Genomic DNA, 16,453 nt, shown 5'->3' on the forward strand with positions numbered 1-16,453 from the left:
ACAGTCTTTTCATGTGTGTGTGTTGGTACTGGGGATCAAACCCAGGGCCTTAAACACAACAAGGGGATTGGACTTTGATGACATGATAAAGCGAGAACACACAAGGAAGGTATGAGCATAGGTAAGACACCCAAAAAACTAGATAGCATTTGTTGCCCTCAACACAGAGAAACTAAAGCAGATACTTTAAAGCAACTGAGGCCAATAGAAGGGGACCAGGAACTACAGAAAAGGTTAGTTCGAGAAGAATTAACTTAGAAGGTAACACACATGTACAGGAAAGCAATGAGAGTCAACTCCCTGTATAGCTATCCTTATCTCAACTAGCAAAAACCCTTGGTCCTTCCTATTATTGCTTATACTCTCTCTTCAACAAAATTAGAGATAAGGGCAAAATAGTTTCTGCCTGGAAGCGAGGGTTTTTTTTTTTTTTGAGGGGGTGGGTAAGGGAGAGGGTGGGAGGAAGGGGGGAGAAATGACCCAAACATTGTATGCACATATGAATTAAAAAAAAAAAAAACCCAGGGCCTTGCACACACCTAAGCACAAGCTTACCACTGAGCTATAAGCCAGCCCCAAGCCAATATATTTTTTCTTTTTGAATTATCATACAAGGCAGTTTCATTTTGATAATTCCATAGATGCATACAGTATACTTTGGTACTGTGAACAAGTATATCCTCTCCAATATATTCCTGTACTCTCCTCCCACCTTCACCATTTTTCAAACAGTGCACAAACTAATATTTTTCAATTAGCCAATGCATGATGTTATAAACTCAAGCACAGGTAAAAGATCCATTCAAACCTAACATAGACCAACAGATTTAATGTAACAAAGTAAAATAAAAAGTACTCACAGGGCTTCATATTATCCAATGCAACTTGCCTTTAAGAAATTACCACTAATAAAGTTTTGGGTTTATCAAGGGAGAGTACCTTCAGTTATCTGAAAAAGACAGGAAAATATTCCTCCCTTCTAAAGGCATCACCTATATGACCCAAAATTTTCATCATATTCTTCAACCTAAAAACAACATATCACAACAGATGAATGCAGAAATAGATTGACAATTTGTCTTTTTTTTTTTTTGAGATGAGGTATCACTACGTTGCTTCAAAATATCCTTGACTCAAGCAATCCTCTCACTTCTACCTCTCAAGTAGTAGGAACAACAAACATGCATCACCTCACTCAACTTCAGCAATATTTTAAGGCAGAAATTAGAGATTTCTAAAACTGCAAATACTACTCTTCTTCTGTTTTTTCTGTGCTAAGAGTCATATTTCATAAAAAATTACATGAACATATAGAATATTATTTTTATTTCTTTAATTTCTAGAATGATAAATAATAGCTATAATTCATATAAATAGTTCTTTGACGTCTTCAAATAATTTTTGTGTATAGTTTCTGAGACCAAAGTAGTTAATAACCATTGATAAGCATCCCCTACATACACAAGAATTGATGTACAAGAAAATTCACTAACAACAGAACTGTTAGGAAAAGGTTATTTTAAACTATGCTATGACAAATATGCAAATTTATACTCTTCCTATGGAGTATACACTATATATAATCATTTCAATTTTGACCTTGGGATTGACTTGTCAATAACATCATTTATAACTTCTAAATCTTGTTTAACTTATTTTTTAAGCACTTACAGATCAGGCATGGTCCTAAAAGCTGAAGATACATTCATAAAAGACTGAAGCAGTCTCGAAATCTTACTATTCAGGGTCTTGACAAGGAATCAGAGAGAAAGGCAAAAAAAAGCATGGGGGACGTTTCTTACTTTTAGGAAAAAAAAAAACTTTTGGTGTAGGTATAGAAGCATGACTCTTAAAACTCCTTAGACTGGTGTCTTCTTGATATTATGTATACCTTCAAAATTAGAGTGCCACAGTCTTAAAAACTTGACAGTGGAGTCAGTGGTGTAGCTCAGTGGAAGAACATATGATGTGCAAGGCCTTGGGTTCAATCTCCAATACCATAAACAACAACTTGATAAGGAGGCCACCATAACCTAAAGAACTTCCCTTCTCACTTCAGGAATGAGGTGCTCACTGCTTCAACCACACGACCTTAAGTACCTTAAAGGACAGAGCCTTTGGAGTCATCATATTCCCAGTGCCATTTTTTTCTAATGTTTCTTAATTAAATGTGCCCTACAACTTCCAGGTAACTGATAGTTGGACTGAAATCATCACAGAAGACACTTTTAATAACACAGTTTTGGCATGTCACTGTGCTTGGTGGGCACAGTAGCAACAAAATGGTGGTTAAAAGAGAGAGTAATTGCAATGGCAAAGAACACTACTGATGTTCTGCTTGATTTAGGAGGAATTACATGGACTGTGGATTTCTTTAGACAGCAGGCAGGACTGCAGTACTCAATGAACATCATACTTGCCTCAGTAATCTAAACAGGGAAGGTTTATTACAGAATTGTACCTTCACAGCAGAGTAACAAGAAAGGTGAAGAGAGACTCTAAAGAATATCCAGGGTTAGGGCTGGCAGAGTGGCTCAAGTGGTAGAGCCCTTGCCTAACAAGTGTGAAGCACTGAGCTCAAAACTCAGTACCAATACACATGTACATATGCACATGTGTGAGTGGAAGTGTGTACATATGTATATATTGTACAGCTATGCACAAAGATGCATGTTTCCTAACCCCAGCTGCCGAAAGAGCTTGGAAGCACACGTTGCAATGAGAATACCTACTGTCCAGACATTGTCTCTGTACCAGGCAGAGTCCATCAAGAAAATGGAATCCACTCAGCAAAAGGGAACATTTTATTTAAAAAGTCCTAACTATTTACACATGATTAATTAATAAAGAATAAAATAGAACTCTAAGGACTTCCTGGGTTGAGGGGGGGAAAAAACCAAAGGAAATGTTTGGAAGTTGCACGTCCTATCCACTGGCATTCAGATCTCAATGAAGACAGTGTGACTATAACCACTGGATGAGAGCGGTGCGCTAGGGTGCCTACACCACAGATGATCTACAGTAGGAAGGTCAAAGTTCGTACAAAACAAACTGCTGAGATGCCAGAAGACCCAGGAATGGAAGGGAGGGAGGAGCTGGAAGGAATCAACAATAAATCTGGAAGAGGATGAGTACCACTAAGTATCCCCCACAAACCATTAGTCACACAGAGCGAAAAGAACAGAAATATATCAAAACCCTACTTCTTACAGTGTCCCTACTTCCTACATCTGGAAAACGAGGTTCAACCAGGCAATAAGGACAGATCTGAAGTTAAAATACAATAAATTAATAACTGACAGAGTCTCTAACACCATTCCTCACAAAAAAGCAACAAGAAATGACATGGAGCAGAATAAATTCAAGGTAAGCATTGAACGTCTTATTATGCCTAAAACTAGAAAGTATTGAAACAAAAAAGAAAACTATGATAGGAGCAAGCTACAAGGACACAGAAGCAGCTTTTTTAAAAAGCTGGATAAAGATGATAAAATTTGAACATCAAAATAATTAAGCACATTAGTGAATTCTAAACTACCAGAGGAAAACATGGTGTATGAGGCCAAATTATTAAAGGATAGATGGGCAGATTCACAAATACAATGCACAGACACATAAATACCAGTACACAGTGTACAGTTATATATGAAGGTACAGATACCTAGATGCAAAGATAGGTACATAGATATAAAGATTATAGCTAAATAGATATGCAAAGGAAGAAGAGAGGTCCTATAAAACATAGAGGGGGTGTTAAAATTAGAAAAATCATCATTTTGTAACCATCATATAAACACTGTTTCAAGAAAGCATCATCAACAGATGCTGAATCCAAGAGGTAATTTTGTAGAAGAGCAAGATATTGTCATGTCCTTAAAAGTTTCTTGCTGACTGCAAGAAAGGAAAAGAAAAATACAAGTAGTGTATAGTAATCTGAAAAGGATCTCCCCAAAGTTAACCAGGTCCTAATCTCTGGAATCTGCAAATGTCATGTTATTTGGAAAAAAAAAAAACCTGCAGATCTTGAGCTGGGGAGATTATCCTGGATTACCAGCGTGGGTACAAAATGCCATTATAAATGTCCTTGTAAGAGCAGCAGAGAGATATTTCATAGAGAGGGCAATATGAAAAAACAGCAGAAAGAAGCTTGAAGATGAGGGCTTCCAAGATTGAAATAATGATTCAAGGCAAGCAGAAGCTCAAATGTGAAAGAGGCAAGGTACAACTTCTTCCCCCCCATCCCTCTCCCCCAAGCCTCTGGAAGCAGCATGGCCTGACCGAAAACTTAATTTCAGCCCAGCAATACCAACTTCAGATTTCTGGCATCTAGGACTGTAAGACAATAAACTTCTGACATTTTAAGCCATGAATTTGTGGTAATTTTTTATGGTAGCCACAGAAAACACAGTGGAAAAGTTGGACAACACCTAGACAGAGTAACACAAATTTGTACCACCAATGAGGGGTAGATGGACATGTGTCTCAGGTGTGATACTCTGAAAAGGACAGAGGAAATGGAGAGAATGTATTCTTCAAAAATGCTATTGTTCATATGATCATCCAATAGATGTAGAAAAAGTCTTTGACAAAATTCAATCCCTTCATGATAAAAGCCCTGAACAGTCTAGGAATAGAAGGAACACACTTCAAAACAATAAAGGCTAGATATGATCAGCTGATAGCCAACATCATACTAAGTGGGGAAAAACTGAAAATATTTTCTCTAAAGTCAAGGACAAGACAAGAGTTTCTCTCTCTACTCTACTCAATATAGTGCTTAAATTCTTAGCTAGAGCAATAAAGCAAGAGAAAGAAATAAAAGGAACAAAAATAGAGGAGAAAGAAGTAAAATTATGTGTGTGGGGTGTGTGTGTGTGTGTGTGTGTGTGTGTGTGTGTGTGTGTGTGTGTGTGTGTGTAGAAAGAAGTAAAATTATGGAGGGAGAGAGAGATAGAGAGAGACTGTGTGTGTGTGTGTGTGTGTGTGTGTGTGTGTAGAAAGAAGTAAAATTATGGAGGGAGAGAGAGATAGAGAGAGACTGAGACTTACCAATCCACAAGGGAGAAACCAACAGTCTTTTGTAACCAAATCTGAGAAATGACATGCTATCACTTTTGCTATTGATCATGACCAACCCTGGTACAATCTGAGACAGTGGACAAGATAAAACAAAGATGTGAATACCAGGAAATAAGAATTGCAGGTGACCATCTTGGAGGCTGGCTACCACAAAAGCCATAGCCCAACTATTTAATAAACTAAAATGTGACATGATTTGATTTAATGATATGGTATAAGAAAAAAATACTTAAAACATTTTTCTTATGTTGGCACAGTAATTGGCACCATTAAACATTGAGAAAAAATATGTAATTGTAGTACACTACCTGACTAATCAATATTTGCATACTCATATTTATATGTCTATTAAACTCTAACTTTGAAAATCATTAATTATTATTTTTGAACTGAAAGTTAAAATATGAGCACAGATTTCAAAAATTATACAGTAAAAAGAGCAGAACAGGCTGAAGGAAAGACAAAAATGTTATTAAAATGTTCTTCCAAAAACAAAGGATGTTATCCTTAATTATGTTTTTTTTTTTCTTTTTCAGTACAGGGCTTGAATTCAGGGCCTTGTGCTTGCTAGGCAGGTGCTCTACCACTTAAGCCACTCTGCCAGCCCTATCCTTAATTAAGAAACAAGAAATGTAGAGGTCTAGTCAACAGAGAAACTAAGTACATAATAGTACAGGAGAATAAAGTAAGTAAGCTAAGTATTTACCCATCAAAGAAGCATGTCAACAGATACATCCAAACTTGTTAAATTAAGAAAAATTGGTAAAATGTTGCCATTACAAATATGGAAATAAGCAGTTTAAAAATGAAAAGCCAGGTATGGTGGCTCATGCCTATTATTCCAGCACTAAGAAGGTTGAGGCAGGAAGACTGCAAGTTCAAGGCCAGCCTAGGTCACAATAAAAAAAGAAAAAAAAACAGGAAGGATTAAAATTCACTTATCTCTAAAAGTAAAATGGTTGGGAAGACAGATAAAAAATGCAACTATCATTTTTATTATACATTCTTCTATACTACTTTTGTTTTGTTTAGTTTTTCATTTTTCTTAGCTATATACCTATGCTGCTTTAAGTTATTTCAATGTAAAAGGATGCTGATGCTATCATTATTTAAAAACAGTAAGAAAATATATATCAAAAATCACAAAAATATACATGCTGCTTGATTAATTCTGCTCCCAGGAATTTATCCTAATTAAATAACTACACATTGCACAGCAATATATAGATATCAATATTAACTATAGTGTTATGACAGCAAAGTGAAAATAATATATCAGTAAAAGATGAGCTAATAAATTATGGTACATACAAAAACTTGAACCTAGCCCTGTGCCAGTGGCTCACATCTATAATCCTAGCTACTCAGAAGGCAGAGATTAGGAGGATCACAGTTCGAAGCCAGTCCAGGCAAATAGTTCAAGAAACCTTATCTCAGGGCAAAGTAATTTCTGCCGGGTATCAAGGGGGTAGGGGTGAGAGGGAGGGGGCAGGGTGGATGGTAAGGGAGGGGTTGGGGGCAGGGGGGAGAAATGACCCAAGCATTGTATGCACATATGAATAATATAAAAATAAATAAATAAAAAAGATACCTTATCTCTGGAACCTATTTATCTATTAGAATTACTAATGTACAGATCCTTTTACAGACATGAAAAGACAACTCTACTATACTGTTATGTAAAAAGAGGTCACAAAATCCTATGTAGCAAGATTACATTTTTGAGGTTTATATGTATAGACAAGTGAAGAGGCACATACCTACTCAATATGTGCAAAAATGTACCATACATACACAATGTAGACTAATATGCCAAAATATTATCTTATCTAGGAACAGTGATAAGGTTAAATTTCTATTTGCTTTTTAAATATTTTTCTTTATCAGAGTTATATGAATACACCATCTATAATAAGAAAAAATTGTCTACTTTGAAAAATGTAGAATATATGTTTATTCTACAATTCAATTGCAGAAACTGTAAAAAATAGGATGAAATGTACATAAGAACATTTATGGTAGTGTTATAGAAAAAAAAACAAGAAATATTTTATATTCTATTGGTCAAGAACCAGTCACAAAACAAGAAGCCACACTGATTTTTTTTTAAATTTTTATTTTATTATGGTAGTGGGGTTTGAACTGAGGACCTCATACAGATACTCTACCACTTCAGGCACTCCACCAACCTCACACCAACAGGTATATTTAACATTAAAAAAATAAATAAACAGTCAACTAGGTATTTGAAAATTGGTAAGGCAAAAATGAACACAAAGGAGTCAAAAGGATATAATTGATATATTGTAAGAACTTTCGCAAATGCCACAGTATACCCCCACCCAGCACAACAATAAAAAAAAAATAATAAAAGGAAAAAAAAGGTACCAAAAGGTAGCTCCAAAAAGCACCTACAGATTGAACATCCCTAATTGAACATTTGAAATGCTGCAAAATCTAAAACTTTGAGCTTGGCATGTCAGGATTTTTGGAGCATTTTAGACCTCAGATTAGGGATGTTCAACTGGTAAAGTCTATGCAAATATTCTAAAATCTGAAAAACTCTAAATATGAAAGACTTCTGATCCCAAGCATTTCAGATAAGGGATATTCAATCTGTACTGGAAGTACCCAAGTGTTGACAAGGGTGTAGAGAAACAGGAATCCCTTTACATAGTTGGTGGGAATGCCAAATGTTACAGCCACTACCAAAAATAGCACAGCATTTTCTCAAACAATTAAAATTACCATATAATCAGTAATCACACTTCTGGGTATACAACCAAGAGAACTGAAAGCCAGGTTCTTGAACAGATATTTGTACATACAAGTACAAATTCACAATAGGCAAAAGACAGAAGCAATCCAAGTGTCCATCAACAGATGAAGGAATGAACAAAATATAAACACACATACAATGGAGTATTTTTCAGCCTTAAAAAGGAAAGAAATTCTGACATATGCTACAACATGGACAAATCCTGAAGACATTATGCTAAGTGTAAGCCAGTCACAAAAGGTCAGATACTATAATTCCATTTATATGAAGTACACAGACTAATCAGATTTAGAAAGACAGAAGTCAGAGGGTGCTTGCCAGGGACTAGCTGGGGGAAATGAAGAATTATTGTTTAATAGATACAAAATTTCAGTCTTGCAAGATAACCCTTTCTAAAAGTAACGGTGATAACTGCGTAAGATGTGAATGTGCTTAATACAACTGACCCATGGATTTACGAATGGTTAGATATTAAATTTTTATATTATACATATTTCACCCTAATTTTTAAAAATTAATTACATAAAGCTTCAAATTATAAAATCTTTGGCTAATTCTAATCTTTTTCAATTAAGTACTCAATTACTGAGTTTTAATTTGAAATACTATCAAGCCACCAGACTACTAGATTGTGTATTTGTGTAACTGATTTCCTAATATAAACATAGAAGTTCATTTTTCTTATTAATTTTGCTTGTTCCAAAAAAAATGAAGAAAAATAGCTACAATTACTATATGTGATTGTGGTGAAATAAAGGGTAGAAGGTGAAATTATTACAAGTTATCCACTTAGCAGGGGTCGTCAGAGTTCAAATTGAGTCTTGGAGGAGAGCACTGTGGTGCTGGGGCCTACTGCAGCAGGCAGTATGCAGGACAGTGTCACTGAAAGGATGTACTGAGACTGGTTATCAAAGTTACAGAAAACTACAAAGGGAAATAAACTGCTCTACTGAAACAAATGACAACTGTCAAGGTAAAGATGTTCACACTGACAGGAACGTGAAGGAAATAGTCTCTCTCTAGTCTTTCAGTCTCACTCTAATGCCCCTTTTTGCCAGAGGCTAATAGAAAACAAGCTGGCAAAAGAGATTGGGATTACAAAAGAAGTACAACAGAGTGAGTTTAAATCTAAGAGACAATAGGTTTACTAGTAAGTGAAAACACTACTAATGACAAACAAAGCAACTATCAGTACTGGGCCCTGAGCATCATCAGCCACTGCCAAACTCTTCAGACACATTACCTATTCAGCACATCCTTATTATGTCCATTTTAAATGCAAGAAAGAGGGGCTCGGAAAGTATCAGTCCTTTGAAAAAAGTTGTACAGATGATAAAGAACAAAGGGAGAATTCAATTCTAGGTCTGTATGATCCAAAAACCTACACCCTCAACTAATTAAAACCAACACAAATGTTTATCCAAAGAACTAACTGGCAAGTAAATCATGATAAATCCATACCATGCTATCTTTTAAAAACATGTTGCATAAGACTTTATTTATGTGCAAAGGATCACCCCCCCCAAAAAAAAACTGATATTTTTTTAAAAAGCAACTTACAAAACAATAATGTAATATAACATTTTAATTAATTAACATGTATACATACAAACTTCACTGAAGAAGGGTTGGTGAGACATAATCCAAAATATTAACATGCAATCATGTTTAGCCCTGAGTGCTTTTTGGTTGTTATTGTTGTCACTATCTGCGTGTGTTTTTTTGGTATTTCCCAAAAATTTTCTATGTCAAATACATAGCAAAATCCTATCACATATATTTTTTCATTTGACTGATACCAGAAATTCCAGAAATCTAAATTTTTTTGGTATTTCCCAAAAATTTTCTATGTCAAATATATAGTAAAATCCTATCACATATATTTTTTCATATAACTGATACCAGAAATTCCAGAAATCTAAAATCTGTAAATCAATAACATACCTGGAGAATCAATTCAAAAATGCAAGATGACTCAAAGTACAATAATCCATATTATCAGAAAAATGTCAGATAAGCATATACATTTTTTTAAATCAGAGAATTTCAGAACATAAGAATAACTGAACATCCTTTCTTAGGTTCCTAAAGTTCTTTTTATTTGTCTGGTTGGAGTTGAGTTGCTGTTTTATGAAAGGAAAAGGTATTCCATGTAAAACAAAGTATACTAAACATAAAAAACAACTTCAAGTGCTTGCTGAACAATATAAATTATCTTAGAGTATAGTATGTCAGGATTCAGCATACACACATAATTAGCTAATCATCCCTTTTTAAAATTACAATTTCAAAATAATCACTTACCAAACACTATTCCTTTAGCAAATGGAGGGAACAATTCTGAATGTCGGAATAAGTTTTTGTGAATTTGCCATAGTTCCTTGTGCAGTTTCTTAAAATCACTATATCTCTTCCAAACGATTATCTAAAGAGAAAAAAAATGTGTATTTCATAGCAAAACCATTTAGGTTCTAAATAATCTTTCCATTAAAGTGCTCAAAATTACCATGCAAAGCATAAATATGTTAACTAAATAAGGTTAACTATCTGGAATGAAGTGGTATTTGCTTTAAAAATATAAAGCAGCAATTCTTCATATACAGTTTCTGTTTGAGTGTTTTAATTTCATTTATAAAAAGTATTATTTTATCCATATTGGAAAAATATTCAATTCCATACAAACAAGGTTCATATTATATAAAATGTCAATCCCTTCAAAAACCAACTACTATTGGCCTGGAAATGAGTTAGATGTCTCAAAGATAACATGATTATAAACACAAAATAACTAATTTAGGCAAGTTAAACCAAAGGACATGCTCAACATTTGTTTAAAGGATAAATAATCTGAGTAAAAAAGAAGAAGAAATGGCTATGTTGCAAGTAATTAACATGGACTTTTATACTTCGTAACTTTTTTCGTAAGTCTCCATTTACTTAAACTAATTTATGAGATTTCCAGAGACAAGGTAAATAACGATCAGAACATCACTAAAACTAGTGTATTTCAAAAACAATTAACAGTCATTTAGATTAGATAACAAAGACATAGTTTACTTCAATTGTTTGAATTACTTAACCTTACTCAAATTAGGGGGAAAAAAATCACTTTGTAAAAAGAAAGGATTTGACACATGACCTTCATGTCATTGAATCAAGTCAGCCAGCCCTTCAAGCTCCACAAAACAAGGGGAAACTGAATATTAAATACCTTTCCTCTGAAAACCAATCACCTCACTTCTAACAAATACTAAGTGTTTCCATATATATGGAATAGATATAATAGATGGAATATATAGCATATGCAATGCTAGGGACCAAATAGCAGGCCAGGCAGATAATCAGATGTGATTTAAGGATTCTTAAGGGAATTTGAGAAGACAGAAGATTAGAGACACCCAGCAGTTCCTTGCATCTCCACAAATGTGAAACAAAATATCAGGTGCATTAGTGCTAGGAGTGGCATGGAAAAGCAAGGAAGGGCAAAAATAAACAGTGGAACAGTGGACAGTTAGGAACCAAATGAAATCCAAAAATATTGAACTTTAGATTTGTAAAAGAAACAACAGACCTTAATACAGGGTACTACGCAAAACCATGGGGAAGTGGGAGACAACCCCCACCCCAGTGGGGCTGTAAACAAAAGAGAAAGCCACACAGGTGCACAAGCTGGTGCTCCATGAAACACAGTTTAAGCCAGGATACTTTCAACCCATGCAGCAGTTAGAGCCAGAGAAGGGGCACCTAGCTTGCTCACTGGTACTACAGTGAGGAATCATCTCAGGAGAGGTCTTACAGTCAACCCTTTCCATTGAGGAGAGCAGAAGACTCTGCATTTTTATATCGCCAAAACCCAAAGGCCTCCCCTTCATATTGGCTAAGTGACCCACCACCCTGAGAATCTATATGGGCCCAGGAAACTGGTTGTGACTTGGACTCATCTTCAAGAAACAGATCTACTTAGGTGGGGAGTGTGAGCCAAATCATAGAAGGAATCCAGGGGTGATTACATTGAGGGAGCTTCAGCCCAAACTCAAAGGAAGAGGAAAGAGACCAGTGTATATAAATACAAGTGGGTTGCTACGACAAACAGCTGTATGATCAGGACACACAGGATCAGTCAGCACCCTGTGCCTTGTCCCAACAGCATAGACTGCTTCAGTCTGACTGCTTTATGTCCTCTCAGATGGCAAGAGACATTTGGTGGAAAGAAGTAGCTCTCAGGAATTTCCTATGCCAAACCCACACTGTCTGAACACCTCTGGTGCAAGAGGGCATCCAACCAGGGGGTCCTCAGGCTCAGATGGTCAGAACAGTTAGAGGGAGGACACTACACTCACTGCACTGGCAGGCCTACAAACAGAAAACCACTGAAAGGAATTCAGCTCAGCAACTGCCCAAGAGTATGCTCCAGCAGGAAGCCTGCAAATAGCCCTTTCTGGTCTGTGTCAACTTCAGTGTCCAATATTTCAGGGCTCAATAGCCCTCTACCCCCTAACATCAAGTAAGCTACAAAACAATAAGCTGGGAGAGGGGTTAGGGCGGGGTGAAGGATCTCCACCCTCATTGTCCTCAGCAAGGAAGAAATACTGAGTGGTGTTTTGTTTGACAGCTTTCTCATTTTATCATGTTTTCCCTCATTTTATTTCTTATACCTTCATCCCATATACTTTTTCTCCCTTTCCTATATCACTCCTATTTTCATTTTCCCATTCCCCCTTCATGGTACTAATTCATCATTAACTTCTACTTTGTAAGTATCCTAGTTCCTTTCTTTCCTAACCTTATTGGGAATGTAGCTAATACTTCCAATTTTTTTTAACTACATTTAAACATCTGATTTTTTTTTTTATTGTATCTGTTACTGCTATCTGCTTTCTCTCATTTGAGTCATAGTGGGGGTCATAATCCTAAGAGAAGGAAGCCCACTAAGATGAACCCCATTAAAAAAGTGAAAGAGATATCCAGATGCACATGTCATAATACAAGATAAAAACACAAGAAATATGAAAAACAGGCAGTATGATTCCTCCAAAAGTTCATAACTCCTCAATAACCGAATCCAGAGATATTGAAATGGCTGAGTTACCAAAGAATTCAAGAGTCTAGTTTTTAAAATGATCAATGACCTCAAGAGGATTCAAAAAACAGATGAATAAAGTAAAGAAGTTAATTCAAAAACTGGATGACAAATTCAGCAACAAAGATAAATTCAGCAAGGAAATTTAGAGTCTGAAAAAAAAAAGAAATGTTGGAAATGAAGAATTAAATAAATCAAATTTTTAAAATACACCAACAGACTAGATCAGGCAGAAGCAAGAACATCAGGTTGAAGAATTAAAATATTCAGACAAAACAAAAAAAAATGACGATTACAACTTTCAACATCTCTGGAACATGATCAAGAGACCAAACCTAAGTAGTACTAAGTAACACACAAAGTAAAGGCACAGAAAACCTATTCAATGAAATTACTGCAAACAATTTCCCAAAACTAGGGAAAGATAAGGACATACAGAAGACATTTAGAACCCCGTATAGACATGATCAGAAAAACAACTCTCTATATCACATTATAGTCAAAAAGGTTAAGATTACAAAATTAAGAAAGAATATTGAAAGCTGAAAGAGAAAAATGCCAACTTACTTACAAAAGCAAATAAGTCATTACATCAAAACGCTTAACAGAAACCCTCAAAGCCAGAAAAACATGGAATGATATATATTTCAAGCCCAAGGGTAAATAACTGCCAACCAAGGTTACTATATCCAGAAAGTTACCCTTTCAAATTGGTGGAGAAATAAAGACTTTTCAAGATAATTACAAAATAAAGTTATTCATGACCACTAAGCCAGCATCACAAAAGATACTTGAAGAAATCTTATACAGAGGTAAAAGAAGAAACTGTCACAAACACAAGAGCTAGGGAGAGAAAAAATTTCACAAAAGGAAAAAATGAACAATTGAAGACTAGGAAAAAAACCAAACATGTTCAACTTAGTAAACCCCTAAGATTAATATGGGAGCAAGAAAAAGAACACACAGTACTGAATCAACCAGAAAAAACATTCCTCTCAAAAACAGTCCTAAATGTAACTTGCATTAACTCTTCAAGTAAAAGATGCAGACCAGCTAATTGGATCAAAACACAAGATGCAACTGTTGTTATCTGCAAGAAACACAGTGCACTGGCAAAGACACACATGGACTAAAAGTGAAAGGTTCATTAAATGATAAACCATGCAATTGGAATCCAAAAAGAAGCAAGGGCTAAGAATATATAGCCCAGTAGTAGAGCACTTGCCTAGCATGTGCGAGGCCCTGAGTTCAATCCCCAGCACCACAAGAAAATAAAAACAATAGCTGTCTTCATTTCTGACAAAAGTACATGTAAAAATCACCTTAGGTTGGGTCTTTTCGGTCAAAGGATTTAATCAGTAACCACTACTGTTACAAATGTTAGCCTCACTAACTCGATTCCCATACATTCACTTGCTTAATCTGATCAAAATTTCTATTAAAAACAAAGGGTTGTTTTTCTTAGCCAGACAAATTCCTGTTTCCACTAGATGCCCTGGTTCCAGAGCTGATAACCTAAAACACTTATTGCTTCCCTAAACTTTTAAACTTCTTTGTCTCCAAAACCCCTCTCGAAACCTGTCCCCTTTCCAATTAGGCATCCACATAGACCGTGAACCCAAAACCTGCCCAATCCAGGTGAGAAGCAGCACTGCTTTAGAGATAAAACCCGAGCAGATTTTCCGCCCAACGTGCTTGCTTCCCAGACTCTTTGTTGGGTGCACACCCTTCTGCAGAAGTAAATTTTGCCTTGCCTATTGACTTCTAAATTGTGTAGTCTCTTTTGTGACACCCTAATATCTTAAAGCTATTTCTAGCTGTAGAGTTTAGAGTTCAAACCAAAATTAGATGAGATAAAGAAGGTCAATATAGCCAGGTGCTGGTGGCTCACACCTGTAATCCTAGTTACTCAGGAAGATCACAGCTCGAAGCCAGCCTGGGCAAATAATTCACAAGACCCAATCTTGAAAAAACCCATCACAATGAAAGAAAGAAAGAAAAGGGCTACAGGAGTAGCTCAAGGTGTAGGCCCTTAGTTCAAACCTCAAAAAAAAAAAAAAAGTCACTATATACTAATAAAGGGAACAATCCAACAAGAAGATACAACCATCATGAATACATATGCACTGAACAAGTACACCCAATTTTGTTAAACAACACACTGGACATAAAGGGTCAGATAGGTCCAAATACAAATAATAATGAAAGATTTCAATACCACACTCTCATTAACAGATGATAGATAATCCAAACAAAAAATTAGCAAATAAACTTTTTTTGCACAATAAAACAAATGGACTTAACAACTATCTACAATATATTCCATCCAACAGCTTTGGAATAAGTATTGTTCTCAGCAGTCCATGGAACTTTCTCCAAAATGAATCACATTTTAGTCCATAAAACAAGTCATTAAAAAAAACTTAGTGCTCACTTTGGCAGCATATACACTAAATGGGCAACTATTGGAACGATACAGAGAAGATCAGCATGGCCCCTGTGCAAGGATGACATGAAAATTCATGAAGCATTCCATAGTTAAAAAAAACTGAAATAATGTATTTTATCAGATCACAATGGAATAAAACTAGAAATCAACAGCATAAGAAACAACAGAAAATAAGCAAACATAGGGACTGAATGATACACTGTGAACAATCAATGGGTCATTGAAGAAATCAAAGGGAAATTAAAAACCTATAGAAACAAATGAAAACAAAGACACCACTTACCAAAATCTGTGGGATACAACAAAGGCAATTCTAAGAGGGAATTTTACAGCTATGAACTTCTCATAGAAAAATCTTAAGTCAACAAACTAATGATGTACCTCAAGGTCTCAGAAAAGCAAGAAAGAAGTCAAAGCCAAAGTTAGTAGAAAGAAATAATAAAGATCTTAGCTGAAATTAATGAAATACAAAAAAAAAATCAATGAAACAGAGTTGGTTCTTTGAAAATATAAACAAGATTGACAAACTCTTAACCAAACTAATCAAAGGAAAGAGAAAACTCAAACTAATAAAATTAGAGATAAAAAGGGGGACCTTACAATAGATAACACTGAATTCCAGAGAATCGTTAGTTAATATTTTGAAAAATCAGACTCAAATACATTGGAAAACCTAGAGAAATGGGTAAGTTTCTAGACACATATAACCAACCAAAATCAAGAAACAAGAGGATAGAGAAAATGTAAGCAGTGAGATTCAAACAGTAATAGTCTCCCATTAAAGAAAAGCCCAGAGCTGTGATTCACACCTGTAATCCTGGCTACTCAGGAAGCAGAGATCAAGAGGATCAGGTTCAAAGCCAACTGGGGCAAAATAGTTCACAAGACCTTATCCCAAAAACACCCAACACAAAAAGGGTTGGCGAAGTGGCTCAAGTGGTAGAGCACCTGCCTAGCAAGCATGAGGCCCAGAGTTCAAACTCCAGTACCGCCAAAAAAATAATATATATATATATATACGTAAGTCAACCAAAAATCAGAAGTTGGACATGCACTTTGGCAGCAC

The 16,453-nt window shown here is 35.5% G+C and overlaps 1 protein-coding gene and 1 non-coding gene across 14 annotated transcripts in view; one reads left to right on the plus strand and one right to left on the minus strand.

The window, feature by feature from the left end:
- Nucleotides 1-16,453, minus strand: part of Rps6kc1 (ribosomal protein S6 kinase C1) — a 162,801-nt gene that overhangs the window by 124,525 nt on the left and 21,823 nt on the right. For all 13 annotated transcript variants that reach the window (XM_074048356.1, XM_020185998.2, XM_074048351.1 and 10 more), the window contains exon 3: nt 10,163-10,283. In XM_074048356.1, the coding sequence (XP_073904457.1) occupies nt 10,163-10,283 (121 nt within the window). The remainder of the gene's footprint in view (nt 1-10,162; nt 10,284-16,453) is intronic.
- LOC141414319 (U6 spliceosomal RNA) lies at nt 15,374-15,480 on the plus strand. The gene has a single exon (XR_012439379.1). It is a non-coding gene; the product is annotated as a U6 spliceosomal RNA (small nuclear RNA).

The sequence above is a fragment of the Castor canadensis genome, chromosome 11 (assembly GCF_047511655.1).
Source record: "Castor canadensis chromosome 11, mCasCan1.hap1v2, whole genome shotgun sequence".
In the NCBI taxonomy this organism is placed as follows: Eukaryota; Metazoa; Chordata; class Mammalia; order Rodentia; family Castoridae; genus Castor; species Castor canadensis.